Source organism: Colossoma macropomum, unplaced genomic scaffold (genome assembly GCF_904425465.1).
Source record: "Colossoma macropomum unplaced genomic scaffold, Colossoma_macropomum, whole genome shotgun sequence".
Taxonomy (NCBI): Eukaryota; Metazoa; Chordata; class Actinopteri; order Characiformes; family Serrasalmidae; genus Colossoma; species Colossoma macropomum.
Genome location: NW_023494799.1, coordinates 17401506 through 17419806, shown reverse-complemented (window position 1 = coordinate 17419806; position 18301 = coordinate 17401506). Strand labels below are relative to the sequence as shown.

General features: G+C 38.9%; 1 protein-coding gene across 2 annotated transcripts in view; it reads left to right on the top strand.

The window, feature by feature from the left end:
* The first annotated feature begins 28 nt into the window (after positions 1-28).
* The window catches only part of anos1b (anosmin 1b), a 48064-nt gene continuing 29791 nt past the window's right edge, over positions 29-18301 (top strand). For both annotated transcript variants that reach the window (XM_036587055.1, XM_036587054.1), the window contains exons 1-2: positions 29-1992; positions 11370-11417. In XM_036587055.1, the coding sequence (XP_036442948.1) occupies positions 1588-1992; positions 11370-11417 (453 nt within the window). In that variant the 5' untranslated portion in view covers positions 29-1587. The remainder of the gene's footprint in view (positions 1993-11369; positions 11418-18301) is intronic.

Below are 18301 nucleotides of genomic sequence, written 5' to 3'. Positions count from 1 at the left end.
ACCGTTAAAAATGTAATGAATCACTAACCTCTGGGCTGATTTAAAGAAATGACTGTGTTGTGTGTTATTTTGACACTTGAGGGCGGCAGATCTCTCCTGAATGAAACTGAACATCCCTCGAGACCTAATGCAGTGGTTCTTTATCCTGACCCTGGGCTGGAGTAACATCTCTCTCTCTCTCTCTTATAATGTAACTTGAGCATGATGTTGCCTGAACAATATTAAATATTTTCTGTTCTCATTTTTCTGTGGTCATGATCATTTGCTAGAAATATATGTCCCACTGAGCTTTTTTTCAAATCCCCAAAGTCTGTTTCAGTTTCATCACTTTAGTTTAAACATCTCTGTGCTCAATAAGGGACAGAGAAAGACTGACAGTGAGAACAAAACACAAAACACAGACACACACACCACAAGAAGCTGTAAAAGATGCAGACGAAAATACTCTATCAATGATTTCTTCATTGTTTCAGGATTAATGGTAGTTATTCCATATCTAGATGTTAATACTGTTCATGTAATTTGTTCAGATGGCTTTGGAGAAAATATAGCTCATGCTTCCAAAGAAAACTTCTCTTACAAGCTCATTTCCAAGAGACATGGAGCAGAAGCAGAGGTCAATATCATTGGATTTTTGTCTCAGTACCTGAATAACTCCACATGTATATGCTTTAGAACATGATTGCACATATTTTGCATCAATGACTTGTAGTTGAACACTGTGTACCAAGTCAGGTTTAATGCCATAATCTTGCCCTTGAGAAAGACACGTAAGTGTGCTCTCCACTTTCCTGCATACTTTTATGCGCCCTATCTGTTTCTGCTTCACCTGCAAAATTACTAGCAACTGTGGGGGAATGATCATAGTACCTTTTACTGCAGTTTAAGTGTGCAGTATAATTTAACTGTAGCCAAGATTTTGTTTTATACTCCAAAAGCCCATTCTCATGGCCAGACACCCATTTAAAAAAAGAGCATTTAACAGGAAATAAGTAAGTTTTCTGGGCACAGATTAGGTTTGTTTTAAATGTGGCCCATTGCTCAAAAGATACAATGGGACCAAAAGTGCCACGTTTGAAGAACACACGATAACTGCCTGGGATTTTATTATTTTACTTCCTTTGTTGACTACTAACAATTTGCATATAAATTCACACCTAGCAATTTGTTCATAATTGTAATTAAGGTACAAATGTAGTTTTTGCAGCTAGCAAGTGTTTTGTTTATTTTAATAACTACATTGTAGAAACCAAAGCTGAGTAGATAAAGTTAAAACTACCCAAGCTCTGAATTCTCTATAGAACTGCAGAGTAATTTACTACATCCAGGATCTACCAGTATAGAAACTGGCAGGAATTAGTAACTCACCGTGAATGAGTATAATGAAACCGAGCAAATGTTCAAGAGCATGAACAAATGTAATATAGTTTGACCATGCTCGTAGCATAAATCAATCAAATCTGTGTTTAAATGTTGTAAAATGGTAAATGTAACTTGCCCCTAGAGTACTAGATTACAATCATGGCACTTTTCAGTTCAGTAGACTTCAGTTGGTTCTCCTCACACAGCAGAGGAATTCAAATCTAAATGTTTTGGTTACAGTTTCTGGCGCTGCTGAAGCGGCCCACGTGCAAACATGGGGGGAGTGTCTGTGTGGAAACGTCCTTTCCTCTTCAGCTCCTCGTCAGAGCACCCACCACACTTGGGAGAATTTCACACTTAAGGTGGGATTTACGCTTCCAAAATCTACCGTTAAACGACGTTAAACGTATATGTCACTTAGGAAAATCGACCCCTCGTGTCGAGAACAGGAACATGTTCGGCTCCCGGCTCGTGTCCGTGTTGCTGTTGTGTCTTTCTGAGTTGGCCGTTTCCCGGAGGTCTGGTGCTGAGGACGGAGACACTGGGGAGAAGATTAACAGTGCGAGGTGCACCTCTCGCTGCCTTACTCTTCACATAACACAGCTCACAGCCACGTTTCAGCATCTGCAGGTGAGACAGTTTGAAATATCTGAAACGCCAGTACGCGGTACATTTCAATGTTCTTTACAAATTACTTGGTAAAAGCTTATTTTTATGGTGTACGTTTCTGCTAAAATCTCATTCGTATTATACCTGGTTCTGAGTGAAAAACAAACTTCTGGTTCTAGCTCATTCTTGTATTTGTTTCCTTATTTATTTTATGACAGTGTGGGTTCAGTTGACTGCAAAAAGAAAAGACAGTAACTTTTTTGCAACACACACTGAGCCATAGCTACACACGCCTAGTCAAAAAAAAAAAAACAGTACACTTTCAGGTCCAGTTCATGTGTTCAGTTTGGTGGGTGGGAAAGTCATTAAGTTTGGTGAGGCACTTAAATTCTGGCTGAAGGAACTGGGCTTGGAGAAGTGGTGTGGTCTTGTGGGTATTTTCCTCTGTAGACCCTTGCCCACCTGGGTCGCCTGCACATTAATAAGGGCGGCCCCTAAACTGACTGGAAATGATGTGCAATTTTAGTGAAGTGTGGCTGGATTTACCATTGGTCGTTTTCTGCTCTTTTACTGGTGGTGCTGAATTTGGGGTGTGAGACAGTTTTCCCCCACAGCAGTAAAAGCAGAACAAACATGAGATGACTACTGCAAGATTTCTGCGAATAATTGATAACAGAATGTATCCTTTTTTTTCCTCTGTCTCAGTTCAAACTTTAATGCATCTCAGTAGTTGTCATTTTTTTTATTTGCAGTAATTCTAGAGAATTAATTGATCTTCTGGCTTCTTTACGCTGGTTAGCTTGAAACAGACCTCTCACTCTAATCAGATCCACATTGTGAAAAATGTGTGAGCAATGACGACTATTGCCCACACTTTCTCGCAGCTCCAGAACTGCCGTGTGACTGTCAGTGTTTCCAGTTCTCACCTCATGCTTCCTCAAAAGCTTGGGGTCGAAAGTGTGTGTGCCTGCCTGTGTTTGTGTGTGTGTGTGTGCCTCTCTCCTTGGTGGGTGGTGGGAAGCAGTTCAGAGGTTGAGCCACTGCAGCACCCAGAGCAGAGCCTGCACATTTCTCCTTGATCTAATTTTCTCCTCCGCTTCCCACTTGTTCCGGCTTGTGATTTACAAATGTGGGTGAAGGCACAGACTAAACTGATGAGGGAGGAGTGAACAAGAGATACAGAATGGATGAGAGACAAAAAGTAGCACTGAGGTGAAACACCAGGCGTGTATTTTAAACTGATACTACATTTTTTTTTCTCAATTATGGGATGTTTCGGAGTTCTAGTTCTGTTTTCACAGCACTCAATAAACCTGATTAGGAAGGCAAATCACTAAGACCACCTCATTCAGTGGCATAAGTACTGGGAGGGCAGGGGGTAATTGCACTGGGACCCATGTTGCTATGGCCCCCCTAAAATCTTTATTGAGCCCCTGTATAACCTTTTTATTTGGCCAGTGGCATGTCAGACAGCTAAATATATTAACGGTAGATGCTAGTGGGTCGATTGGCCTGCCTTGAGAGCATCTACTTATTTGAGACGTAATAATGGGTAAAAAAACAAATTACATACATTTTAATTATTTTTCATGTTTTTTGCACTGGGCCCATAATGTCACAGTTACATCACTGACTTCATTCAAATTGCGGTTTGATTTATAGTTTGGATTAAACACTTTGAAAGCTGGTGTGTAATGCAAAGCACATAAAAGCTTTTCCAAAGGGATTTTTGAAGTTGCATGCTTAAATTTACCTAGTTTATCTGACCTTAAACAGCAGGCTAATGTAGCTAGCAAGCTAAATGAAGGCTATTGTAGCTATCAAGTAATGGAAGCCTGTACACCACCAATTAGTATGGTGCAAACTGCATGATTAAATAATCACATACTTGTCTGAAACAATGTCAAGTTATTAAAGTCAATGTGAAACAGGAATTATAATCCATTTTCCTTCCGTACCATGAAGTATTTATATTATTATTTTCCAGAAGACATTTTAAAGGTTAGCAAAAGTCATTCAATTTTTATTCAGGAATTTAACAGGAATTCTGTCTTTTAAATGACATGAAATGATGAATGGTGTTTAATATGACAAGGGACATGAACAAACAAGTTAAACCCTTTGGAAAAATTTTGATTTCAGGTTGAAGTAATCTCAAATAGACTTTTTTTTTATTTATGACACTGAATGACTTACTGGTATCTATAAAAATATGCAAAAGTGTGTTATATAACTGAAAATAGTAGTAGCAGCCACCAAGCCTTATCCATACTTTTGTCCATTTTTAAATGACATATTTATAAATATGATCTCTATTTTTTAAAATCTGTATTTAAGACTCATCATGGAGTGAGGTAAAAGTGTGATGATTTAGGTATGTAGTTGGCGTGGTACTAGTCTTCCATTGCTTGATAGCTACATTAGCCTCGAAGCAAACTTTAGACACCCAGCATGCTCCGGATAGTTGATTTTATTTGGAGTAAGGAGAAATTTGTGTAAATTAGACTTTTTGGCTAAATTATCACATTAATAAAGGTAAGCTAACACATTGCAAGCCAGATGGCTTGTAAAGTATTGTGTAAAACTTTAGCAGTAATTATTGCAGTTATTATCCAGTAGCTAGTTTGGCTAATCCTTCATTGAGTTAAATCAGATCTGCTTCTGATGGAATTGAACAAATCCATTTAATGGCTGGAGATGATGTGATGAAATCTGTCACCAAACTTTTGAATCGAAACAATAAAACCTTGCTAATTTTTACTGCATCAATATTTGTTTGCATTTGTTCTAATATTGCATGGTATTTTTACAAGCAAAAGTCCAGATAAATGGTTTTAAACAATTTGCTTGGGTGCCTAAGACTTTTGTGCTACAGTTTAACTGTAAAGCTCTCGATTACAGAATATGCCAGCTAGTAAGTGTTGTTCCATTCGCCCATTGCAGTACAGCTGCTGTTCACAAGATTTTAGAATATGTTCTCACTTGTTCTCCCTTGATCCACCAATTCAGTGAGAACATATTTAATCTCAGTGACATAAATAAAACTAGGAACCAGCCTGATGTGAACAAAGAACTGTCTGAAAACCTGAAGCATTATAATTTATATCCCTTTCTCTCTCCCATCTATTGAAACTGGCAGGCAGTTGCTTTGCTTGCAGGTGTACGTTAATTTATGAGGGCTCAGGGTATCACAATTTGTCATGCAAATAAGTGCAGCGTATCCAGTGTTGGAGAAAATACTTTTCCTGAGGTCAAACTATAAGATATCACACATCTATCAAGCCTATTAGGAATAGACTGACGCAGAGCAAATGTGTAAGATGTTTCTGTGGTAAATTTAATCAGATAATGTTTCTCCCTCAGGAGCAAATTTGACAGAGTGTGAGAGAAGGAGAGGTGTTTGGTAACATTAATCATCACAGGCTAGTTTCATACTTTTCCTTTGATCTAATGAAGAGATCTTGTATGCAGGAAGTGGGGGTGCTGAGAGTGCTGCAGCCCCCCCTAATTTCAGGACTGCAACTATTAAAAACAATAATAATATTATTACAAGGATCTGGACTCAAAGACTCATGCGTGCTTGTTTTAGAGTGGAGTTTTTTTCTATTTTTATTTATATATTTTCTAAATCTACAGTAGCCGTGCACTGTTTATGTTAGATTTTTGTTACATCAAGCTGAATTGGGAAGGTCACCTTTAGCTACACTTTTTTTTTTGCGCTACCATTAGTTTTTGGGTGTGGCCATCTGCCTACAGTGCAGTCATTTGAGCATGGGTATATGCACAACTTAAGCCCTGCCCCTGCTCACCCGCTTCACTGTTATGGGATGTTCCCAGATACCTAGTTTTGATCACTGACAGTGGCTTCGAAAGAAGGTAAATGAGAGATCCCCGGAAGAGAGTGAGAGGCATATCAGCGATACAGTTTTAAATTTCAGGACACTGAAATTTCATCACTTATTTATTGTGGATTATCATCATGTCAAAATGTAGCAGGATTTCTGTCAAAGCAAATCTCACCTTAACCAAATCTTCATTATGCCTAATTTTTGTATTTTTGAATTTTAAGAGTTGATGCATTAAAACTAAATCTCTCAGATTCCTATATAGAAGCCATTACGGATGTCTTAGTATGTTAATACTCTGACTGAAATTCCTAATAACATTGTTTTCTGTACAATATTTAAACAGTTGAAACCTGCGGCAGCTTTTACGACAGTTATTCAGTTCTGTTAAAACACGTGAGCTTAGTCACACTAGGTAATAAATATTCTACTGAAACCACTGTGTTGAAATTCATGTTTACAGGATGAGGGGGACCACAAAGAGCACTATGAGACCCTGTTTCTCTTTACCCCTCGCTGTGTACTAATAACAACATTGTAACCGCCAAGGAAAATGATTAAAAAAAGAGCTTATAATTCTCTTTCGGGGAAATGTCGTCAGACCTAGGTCTGCACTTGCTGCATCATAACCCAGCTGATGCAGGGAGGCATGAAATGTGGTCCTGATTTCAGCCAGAGACAAAATTGTGTAATTATGGGACTCAGAGTGTGACTTGAAGCCGAGCTGTGGTGCATGTTGATGTAAATAAGCCTTGGTTTTCGTTTACGGCATGAGGAGAAGCCAAGAATAGTCATGGACTGAAAGACCTCAAGGGAGGACGTTGTATATAATAGGAGAAATGAAATTTTGCATAATAACCTTAAAATTGGACCCTCACAATAACTTGAATCAGCACTAATTATTTGGCATCTAGCGTAATGACGTATTGATGATGCATATTTAAATTTTCCACATGTGTTCTTATTCATTTCTTTTTAAAGACTTTCTTGTTTATCATTTTCCAACAAACTATGGTTTGTAATGATTCAGTTAAGTCTATTATTTGTCCTTTTTAAAAACTCTGATTACTACAGTAGATTATTTTTTAGTCCTATTAAAACTTACTGTGATTAAAACCTTATTAGTGAATTCTACACATATTTGTGGAGAAAAGGGACTGAATATATAGAGCTCATTATAGCAGACCTTTTGAAAACTATGCCTTGTAGCATTGTCGTAATGGTGCCTATGTTCTGTTTGTTGGTCTGTAGCCTTATCACAGTAAGTTTAAATTGTCTTATCTCTATCTACAAGTTGTTTGAAGGCATGCAAAAATGTTGTGACTGCATGGCTTTGAACTGCATGCCGTTTTCAGTTGAGAGGTAATAGGGCCATTATATCTGGCAGCTGGCACTCCATGCATGAAGCAGAGCTTCATAGCTGGGTCTCTTTCATTTTCCACTCTCACTTCCAAATGAACTCTTCCTATCCACATAAAAGGGCACAAACATTCAGCTGCCACCATCACTCATAATTCTTCCTGTTACGCCAGTCAAATAGGGCCACTTGAATGTGGTTCCTTTTTAACATGATTCTCCATCTACCAGTCAAAGATCAAGAGTGAGCTCTGTTTGGTATTTGCTATGAGAAAAGCCCAGACAGAAACCATTACAATCAAACCATGTCATTTGATGATCAGGATAATGACAGAATTAGAAAGTTGAAGATAAACATTAAAGCGTACACACTCCAAAACCACCAAGTCTGGCTGTAGAGAGAGGGCTCCATCCCTCTATCCTTGCGGGCTTAACCCCGCAACAATTTCACGCAACATTTTTGCTGTCAGATGTCGTAAAGTGTGTTTAGAAATGTTGGTGGGCATGTCTTTGTGGTAAGTGTTTTTCTCTTTTGTGCTCGGAGCTGCAGAAGTGAAACAGCTGCACATGTGGTAGAGGGGCCAAGAACAAAGGAGCGGCCGACAGGCTGAGTGACACAGCTTTACACTGCCTATCTGACAGAGCCGCAGGATCACAGACAGGGCTGTGGATGGCCTTTTCTCTCTCTGTCTGTTTATCAGTCTGTCTCCCTCTCTCTTGCTGTCTCTCTGTATGTGTCTGTCTGTCTTTCTCTGTCTTCTCTCTTTTCCTTTCTCTGTCTCTCTTTCTTGCTCTCTGTTTTTCTCTCTCTTTCTGTCTCTTTTTCCCTCACTAGGTCTCCTTCACTCTCACACTTCTCTCTATCTCTCTTCTTACTGTTTATGTCCCTCTATTTTTGTTTCTCTCCTTTTCTCTTTCTCTCTCCGTCTCCCTCTTTTTCTTTCTCTGTTGTTCTTTCTCTGTCTCTCTTTGTCTCTCTCTTTCACTATATCTCTTATTCTCTCGGTTTTCTTTCTGACTCTTTCTCATGTTCTCTTCTCACATTTTCTCTTCTATATTTCTCTATTTTTCTGTGTCCAGGTCTCCTTTGCTCTCTCTCACTATCTTTCTTCTTATTCTTTCTGGCTGTATATTTCTCTGTCTTTCTCTCTCTGCCCCCCCCCTTCTCGTTTAGATGGTATCTCTCTGATGACTGCTCTCTCTGAAGGTTTGTCATGTATACAAACCGAATGCCCAAAAATAAATTCCCATGAATAATGCTACTTTGCAAATTGTATGAAATAAGCCAAAAAATTGGGTAAAAGAAAGAGCACGAAAGCTTGCATGTGAGGGCTTTAAGATACAGTGGGGCAAAAAAGTATTTAGTCGGCCACTGATTGTGCAAGTTCTCCTACTTAGACAGATGAGAGAGGTCTGTAATTTTCATCATAGGCACACTTCAACTATGAGAGACAAAATGAGAAAAAAAAAATCCAGGAAATCACTTTGTAGGATTTTTAAAGAATGTATTTGTAAATTATGGTGGAAAATAAGTATTTGGTCACCCACAAACAAGCCAGATTTCTGGCTCTCACAGACCTGTAACTTCTTCTTTAAGAAGCTCTTCTGTCCTCCACTCGTTACCTGTATTAATGGCACATGTTTGACCTCGTTATCTGTATAAAAGACACCTGTCCACAACCTCAAACAGTCAGACTCCAAACTCAACCATGGCCAAGACCAAAGAGCTGTCGAAGGACACCAGGAAGAAAATTGTAGACCTGCACCAGGCTGGGAAGAGTGAATCTACAATAGGCAAGCAGGTTGGTGTGAATAAATCAACTGTGGGAGCAATTGTAAGAAAATGGAAGACATACAAGACCATTGATAATCTCCCTCGATCTGGGGCCCCACGCAAGATCTCATCCCGTGGGGTCAAAATGATGAGAATGGTGAGCAAAAATCCCAGAACTACACGGAGGGACCTGATGAATGACCTGCAGAGAGCTGGGACCAAAGTAACAAAGGCTACCATCAGTAACACACTACGTCGAGAGGGACTCAAATCCTGCAGTGCCAGGCGTGTCCCCCTGCTTAAGCCAGTACATGTCCAGGCCCGTCTGAAGTTTGCCAGAGAGCATATGGATGATCCAGAAGAGGATTGGGAGAAAATCATGTGGTCAGATGAAACCAAAATAGAACTTTTTGGTAAAAACTCAACTCAACTGAGAGCATTGAAGATGGAACGTGACTGGGTCTTCCAGCATGACAATGATCCCAAACACACCGCTTGGGCAACGAAGGAGTGGCTCCGTAAAAAGCATTTCAAGGTCCTGGAGTGGCCTAGCCAGTCTCCAGACCTCAACCCCATAGAAAATTTGTGGAGGGAGTTGAAAGTCTGTGTTGCCCAGCGACAGCCCCAAAACATCACTGCTCTAGAGGAGATCTGCATGGAGTAATGGGCCAAAATGCCAGCTACAGTGTGTGCAAACCTGGTGAAGACTTACAGGAAACATTTGACCTCTGTCATTGCCAACAAAGGTTATGTTACAAAGTATTGAGTTGAACTTTTGTTATTGACCAAATACTTATTTTCCACCATAATTTACAAATAAATTCTTTAAAAATCCTACAAAGTGATTTCCTGGATTTTTTTTCTCATTTTGTCTCTCATAGTTGAAGTGTACCTATGATGAAAATTACAGACCTCTGTCATCTTTCTAAGTAGGAGAACTTGCACAATCAGTGGCTGACTAAATACTTTTTTGCCCCACTGTATTTGCTTGCTTCTTGCTACATTTGTCATGGAAAGGGTATTATTATTTACCATATAATGGTACATTGTACCATGCACCATGTAATGTGTGTATTCAGCGTGTTGTGATTTATGTGCAGTGGACTGCTGTCTACTGTACCCATTTATCCATTATTATTAAATTCAAATGAGAAACAACTGCAAACATTTCAGCATAGATTTGGATGTTTTCTTTACTACTAAATTACAAGGGCTACATAATGAAGAATGGTTCATAAATTCATATCATATACCAAAATGGGCATTTTATACAATAACATTTGATTCTTTATGGACAGTTCCAAAATATCTGTTAAGACCTGCAACCTGAGTTCTTTGATGTGCCTTCAGATAACAGCCTTTGATGATTCACTTAATACTCTTAAGGGTAATGATCTTTCTAAGGTGCAACAAAATCTTCACCCCCCAGGCAGGGGTTAATCCAAAGATTTAATTTAAATTTAATTTACACTTTGTTCTCTAAATTAATGGATCTAGACTGATAGTGATGTATTTTTCACCTGTTTGCCATATGTACCTGTTACTGTTTTTGGCCTCCGCTTACCTTTAGGTGTGGGTTGAGGCTTTTCATCTGGAAAGCTCATCAGGATGGATTTAAAAGGGTGATGTAATCTCTTGGGATGATGTTACGCCTCAGCATTCCTTTAGAGATCACTTTTCTATACTTCAGGACAGCCTCTCAAACACAATGGGCTTTCTTTTCTCCTTAAGAGCTTATTAAGACCTCACAAAGGCAGTGTAGGAGCTCGTAAGTGGCATGAGTCGAGTTTGCAGAGGAAAAATATCGGTTACCCAGAGGGAGTGTTTAAAGAGAGATAATTAACACAGCTTATATGAGCTGTCTCTCTGCTTGTGCTCTGTGATTTGTTTTAGATTGCTGTTTATGACTGACACTGCTTGTGTTTTGTTATTTTAGTGAGCCAATTACAATTTTACTTTATGTCTGTGGCTAAGCCTGTTCCGAATTGTCCGTGATGCCACAGCTTGAGTAAAAACGCAGACACTTTTGACTATCATTAGCTTCATTAGTCATGTTTAATTCCCAACTGCCATTTTTCCAGAAGTCTGTGTGGTTAGGTGTTGACGTACGCTAGAAGTCGTGGTGTTGGTGTGTGGTAGAAATTCCTGTGTTTACATCTAGACTGATTCATCCCTGCCCAATTTTACTTCCCCACGCTGGAAACAGTTCTGGTTTCATCCTACAAATGCCACTGATGACCTAAGGTCCATATATACTGTAGACATTTTATAGTCAATGAGCAGCGTAGCAGATGACTGTTTCACATAGATATAACAAAAGACTTCAGTGTTATAACCACAGTTATATGATGATCTTTAATGATAAATATAGACAGAATCTAGGCTATCAATCAAAGTTTTTACAATTTTTTCTCCTTTTACAGAGTGATGATGTTCTGGGCTGGTGTGAAAATCATAGAAGATGTTCTCAGGTAAGAAGCCATAAATTTGCACATTTTTCTTTGTTTTTTTTTGCACAGGTTCTATTCCGCTCACTCTGTTATAATTTACCACACACTTATTTTGGATTATATCATCTATTCTACAAGCTCCCTACCTTGCTCAGTACAGTCGAAATTCATTTTCTCTCCTTTATGAGAAAACAGCAAAAGGTCAATGCCTTTATACAAACCACATGTACATACACTAAGCACAGCACATGGCTGAGGGCTACTGCAAACCCATTACAACTACAGCAGCATGTATTCGTTGTATCCTGCCAAAGCCTGTTCCGAAATATAACGTTCCATAGGTCAAAGTTTAGATTTAATACAGTTTCCACTGATGTGGCATTGCCACCACATTACTTTTATTGCAGCTTGACAGCCGTCATGAAGTTTATTGATTTAATTGTTTATTTTCCTATGACCTTCTGTGCCAACATTTTTAGATAGGACATTGCTAGGGGACGGTGTATAGGTTTGTTTCCTAATTCAGGTTTCTCTCTACTGCAGATAATTTGGACAGCAGTCACTGTGTAAATCCTACATTGTTTGTGGCTGTGATGCATGATACTTTTATGTCTATGTGAAAGCCTGATTGGTTTTTATAAGTCCATTTCCCTGTATGTAATAAAATAAAAGTAAATAAAAATAAAATGGGAGAGGTTGGGTAAAAATGATAGGAAATGTAAGTCTCTGCTACAATCCACAACTAAAATGTGTTTCCCCAAACTTCAAAACACATGCCTTCCCTGAACTAGGGCTAGTGAAAGTGATCAAGCAGCTTTCTGTAGAAAAAAAAACTCCCCTTTCTCGCCTCTGCATTTCAGAATGTTTTGCTTGGTCATTGCACCTGAATTTCTTGTAAATGACACATGCCGCGTCTTTCACTCTAATGTCTCAACTAAGCCCCTTGATAGGTTTGACATCCAGGCTTAAATCAAGGGAATGAAGGATCAAGCAGGCCATGCTGGGTGACCCAAAATGGAGTTTGCAGAATGAAATGATATGCAGCACTAATTGCTCTGTAATAAGCCAGTAAACATGGTTAGCTCGTTAATAGTAATTGCCTAAGCCAGACGTCGTTGGCTGCCTTCTCCAGCCCTTGCCCTGGGGGACTAAGGTTAAAAGTGCCTGAAAAAGGTAGAGCTTTCCCCTGTGAAGGCTATATTTCTCACACCAAGCATTTGAGCTGATCTAATTGCTTTCAGATGGAGGTTATTCTCCCACAGTCCTTCCAATAATAGGTAAAGTAAATGTTGTGCTTCTTATGAAAATAACAAGAGCCATTTCACATCCTCTTGGGCTAAGCAGCTTCTCATAAAGAGCCCTTGAAATTATTCCCTGTTTATTCACTTAAAGTCCATACCAGGATGTTGCTGTTTTTTCAACAAGCATTTCCTTCGTTTTGCTAATTTATTGTTTGATTTTAAAGGATTTGCCACACTTACCTTACTTTTACTTTTGGAAGCCACTTTTATCTGTATTTCTCTGCTTCAAAAAGTTCAGTGCTAAAGTAAGAATTTAGACGCAAACTTCTTTCAACTACAGGTTATGTTTATCATTTCCAGGGGCATAATTCTGTGCTTGTCTAGTCCTATTTATCAGGACTGACCCTGGCAGGACCTGGCCAGGATGAAGCTGAAAGTTGATGTACCATGTTCCCTTCAGTGTGGCATTGCTGCTCATTTAGCTTGCTAGCTCTGGAACTGGATTAACCTCCACTGAACCCCTTCTTTCTGAGAGCCTTCTGTCTTAATGGAGAACTTAGAAGCAGCTGGAGGCCTTGCATACACATCCCTCTCCCTTCCCTTGACCCCGTTCGGGCTTAGGTTTAGGTAGCCAAGCGCTGACATTGCCCCCCGCCCCTACCCCCTCCCTACCACCACCATTCAGCAGGTGAGCTGCAGCCATGGTGGTTGACCCATGGCATGGTCACTGAGCTGAATCATCAGGGATGACGGAGGAGGGTCACTCCCTGTGTGGTCATCTCTCTGGGGTATCTCTCCAGCTAAGTGTGGTTTTGGCCCTTCTCTAACCCATTTGAAACTGTCAGTGCATCTGTGGCCACTGTTGACCCAGCAATTTTCCACTTTTATGGGTGTATTTTTTGGTCATCGGAGAACCTCATTACTTTTTTCAGAAAGTCTCCCAGCTCTTTGAAAATATAAAAGTCGATTTCTCAAAGAAGTCTTCATTGATGTTGGAGATTTGAGATTAGGTAAACTATAGTTGATTTCTTAACTTTACGTTTTCTAAAATGTACTTTTTGCTATATGTTTTTTGGAGTTCTGGGGGTCGTACGACACAGTATGTTCCAGGTTCCTCTGACTCTAACATGGTTAGTTGCCTTTTATGTTCTTGGAACATTCATACATTTCTTAATTAGAATTCAACCAGATTGTTTTACTTCTTACTGAACATTTAAAGGACATCAGTTTTTCAAACTTGTGCTTTGCTGTGTCCTTTGTTTTTTACATGAACAAAAGAAAGTAGAAATGACTAGGCCTTTGACTATATTGGACCCATTGTTTGCCATGAGTTGTCATTCATGCACTACAACAGAACCATAGTCTATTCACAAATTTAAAATAACTTCACAGAAAGCTCAGGTACCTGTTGTCTTTTGTGCAACTCTGTCATTATTGAATTCCATGTATAATTGTTAATGAAAAGTTATGAATTATGAATTATATGAAAAAATACAAATGATTTGTGCCTCAAGAACCCATATTTCATACCCATCTATTTCATGTTGTTTCCTGTTGACCATGGACTCATTCCATTTATTTCGGCCTGGTTGGGTCTTCAATATACTATTTTTAGCTGAGTGTTTTTATTATTGTTGTGGTAGTAATATTTAATCTAATTAATTACATATTTTTTTGCTTTGCACATCTGCGGTAACCTACTTTGTACTGAAACATGGTTAAAACTGTAGAAGTACTGCTAGAAGACCGCACATTGTCTTGGGGTTTATGAAGACTGACATGCTGATGCACCTCTACCGTAGTATCTCAACCTTTGGCTGTAGTTGTTGTGTGTGGCCCGTGGACACCTGATCTGAGTTAGATCACACACGCATGCTTATGTCCTATCCAACAGGGAATGTTTTGCAGACCTTAAGAACACCCAGGCTGTTCCCACAGTAGACCAGCATGAATTGTTTTCATCTGCTAACTGCTGATTTAAACTGCAGTAAGCAATGGGTGTTTTCCACTTCAGTTGTTGCCCTGTGTGACACCGTAATGACCAGCTTGTCCCACATTAGTTTGGGAGTTGCATTTTTAGGGTAGGGTTTAAGGTATTTACACAGAGCCCCACATTTACTGGACAGTTGTGGAATTTCACAATGCTCCCACTCTGAATGAAAGATGTTACACATGTGGTTTTTGTCACGGTAAATTTGGAACCAAAGAGAATTTAAGTGTCAATATTCTAAATCAGAACCTTTGACCCTTCATGCTTTTCATGTAGAATGAAAATGTTTCAGCTAAAAGAACAGAGGCCAAGAGGTGATCCCCAGATAGTCTGTTCAAAAATTAGCATCTTTTTGGACAGATTGGCCAAGGAAAACTAAATGTGGCTATGCATTAATTTCTTCCACGTTACCCGAGCGGCTTGACCTTTTTATTATTGTGGCATATTAATGTCTTTACACTTTGCTTCTTTAACAGCCACCTCTGTTTCTGTACCGTTTTGCCAGTGTTAACGACTAGTATTTCAAGGTTAGATTCATCAGTGTTGTGAGTCAGGTCTGAATTGTTTGTGCTGTGTTACCGTCTTGTTTCAAAAGCTTTGTGAAAGTTGTGCTCTGGTTTTCAGAAAGATTTTTTTTATTTGTTCCAGCACACTTCACAAACCCTTTTAAATTTCTCCCTTGAATGAATTCAGCTGAAGTGCTTTTTTGAACCGTGTATTATTTATTCATTTTTGGTTCGTGCCTTCATCCAAGATGATTTGCAAAGTCATTTTTGCCACAATGCATATACAAAGTATATACAAAGGGAATCAGTTTTCCTAAGTTGTGCTTGGTTGACTTGATGTGGATTTTGTCTTTTACATACAAAAATTAAAATTGAAAACACTTTGCATTTGACTGTTTTAGAGCCATTGTTGATCATGCAGTTGTTTGAACGAATTATCATTCATGTACTACAACTGAACCTTAGTCTTTTCATAAGCTTGGAATGCCTTCAAAAAAAACTCAGGCGCCTGTTGTCTGTTTTGCAATGTTGTTATTACTGAACGTCATGTAGAATTTTAAAAGAAAAGCTAGAAATTATGAATTTTTATAAAGTATAAATGATTTGTGGCTTGAGAACTTGTATTTTGTATTTTTTTTGGATAAAATCTATTTCATGATGTTTTCTTTTGACCAAAGGCTCTTATTCCACCTCTCTTGGAAGTTCATGTCTCCGTCGTATAAGACTTTTTTTTTTGTCCAAGCAAAATCTCCAAATTAGCCAAATGCACAGTGGTTTTAATTTGCTTACTTTTTCTTGTAGAATTGTAACTTCACCCATTTTCCCCCTCTTTTGAAGGTACCACAGGGCTCCTTCAGAGGCCTGTTTTGGCAGCACACAGAATACCAACAGCGTAGTAGACAGGGGGTCATAATGTTTTGACTAATCTGCGTATGTTTGAAACATCAAATAATTTGTGAACCGTCACTTTGAAGTTGCGTTTTACTTGTGGGGAATCTGATCCTAGATCAGCACAGTAAAGACAGAGCCAGGAGCCTCTGTTTTTATACCACACCTGCCAATGAGTGATACTATATAATGGATCAGTGGCAGCTGAAAAAACTTTTGTTTGAACCTTAAAAATGGTGTCAAAAGCTAGTTATGGTATGAGGAAAAAACAAAGCTGGTTTTTCTGGTGTGTTGTGGTAGACATTTTGATGCCTGAATGTTACTATTAGGTTTGGATTCCATGCTAGGGTCACGGTTTTGTTTTGATTAATATTTAAACTTTGGCTTTTAGGGATTTAAGCAGGCATCAATGGATTTGTCTGGGAAAATCTCTAAGGCATCCCCCTTGTTGTTGGTGTAGGCCAGTTTGCTTACAGAGCCTGTGTTTCTCCAAACTGCTATTTGTGCCTGCTGCAGTTGATCAGAAGGCTGGATTAAAGTATTATCAATGAGGATGTTTCCCCTACTAAATATAAACAAAAGAAAAGTGCAAATAAACGAACCCAGCTCGGTGTGCTTTTTGGGTTCATGCGCAGGAAGTTTTATCCCGACACATTCCACCATAGTTCAAGAGACTGATTCAGTGCTACATTTGCTACTGATTTAGAAACCAGCTACTGAGAAGTAGTAGCCAATTCGTGAACAAACGAGTTATCGTTCTGTCAAGGTTGTTCACAATCATAGTCCAGAAATGTAAGCATGTTAAAAAGCTCTTTCTTATGGGCATTTAAATGTTTCTATTCCTATTCCTTCCTATTTTCTCAAATATGCATTGCAAATGACTTCACTCACACTCTACTTGAAATATTTGTGCAATATTACAGTCATAGAAACAGAGTTTATATTTTCATATTTTCTGAGGTTAGGTACTTTGCAAGTGGGTGTTCACTGTTACAGCATTGGATGGTGAATAAGGAAAGAAAAGATGGACACTATCATTAAGAAAAATGTCTGTTTACTGTGAAATAGATTTTTGTACAGTACTTCACAGTATTTGTGCAGTACTGTGCAAAAGTAAGAGACCACTCACAGGACTTTGCGAAGTTTTTACACTAGAACACCAAAACTGAACATCTGAGATGTGATCCAACAAAGAAGCTACAGGTGATCTCAGAACAATAGACTGGGCACCGAGTCCAGATCTCAACAGCACTGAATGTGTGTGGGATTACTTGGATCATAAGAAGCAGAAAATCTTGTAAAGGGGCGTCTTGCCCTAGTCGTGGGGAAAAAGCCCTATTTGTCATCTGAGAGTATTTCTTAAAGCAGAATTTCTTAGTAGGCTGGTTAACTTAACCCTAAAGTAAAGATTGTCCAGTAGGAATACCCCTGACCTCTCCTTCTATTGAACAGACTTGACTTTTGTCTTATGGCTAACTGAGAAATTCTGCTTTGTAAAATGAGCTCCTGATTTTTACAGAACCATGAAATAAACAAAGCAGTAAAAAATCAGTATGTTATTGATAAGTGCTAATTGATATGTTTTGAAGTATTCAAAATATAAAATGGTGCACATGCCAGAAAAAATTAAGCGTGGATTTAACTGTACCTAGCTGCCATGTTGACTAGTCCTAGTGTGTACTAGTGCTAATTATTGTTATAACCAACACATAATGTTAATGCTAGAAAGTCAGTGAACCTACAATGAGCAACTTTGTGTCATTGTAATGAGAAGCTGACTCAATATTTTTGGAGCAATGGTAAGTAAATCTCAAGAAAACAATAACCTAGATGAAATTTCAGAGTATAGCCATTCAGTAAGTGTTTTGTGAGTAGATGTGGGTCCATCATTTGGTCACGAGAGAAATGAAGAGTATATTTTTTACCCTACTTGAGGCATGGATAAATATATTGCTGTGCATGATTCAAACAGGGCTGTTGCTCTTTAAAGGTAGATTGTGTTGATACATTTTAAGGCCAGCCTGTCACTAGTCTGTCCTGGCCATGTGCATTAAGGCCAGTCTGTAAGAGGTGAAGACAGATGGAAGGTTTGGGTTTGATAGGGCCTGCACTGTCTTGGCTGCTTCGTCCATCTGGTGACTGCCGGGCTTTTATTTTTGTGAAGGATTTTCCATATTGCCATTAATGTGTTCCAGCCCATACCTCTCTCACACGTTTTTTTCCTTAAACCATAGGTTTACATTCTTCCACTGGGTAAAGAGGACAACCAAAGAAAAAGTT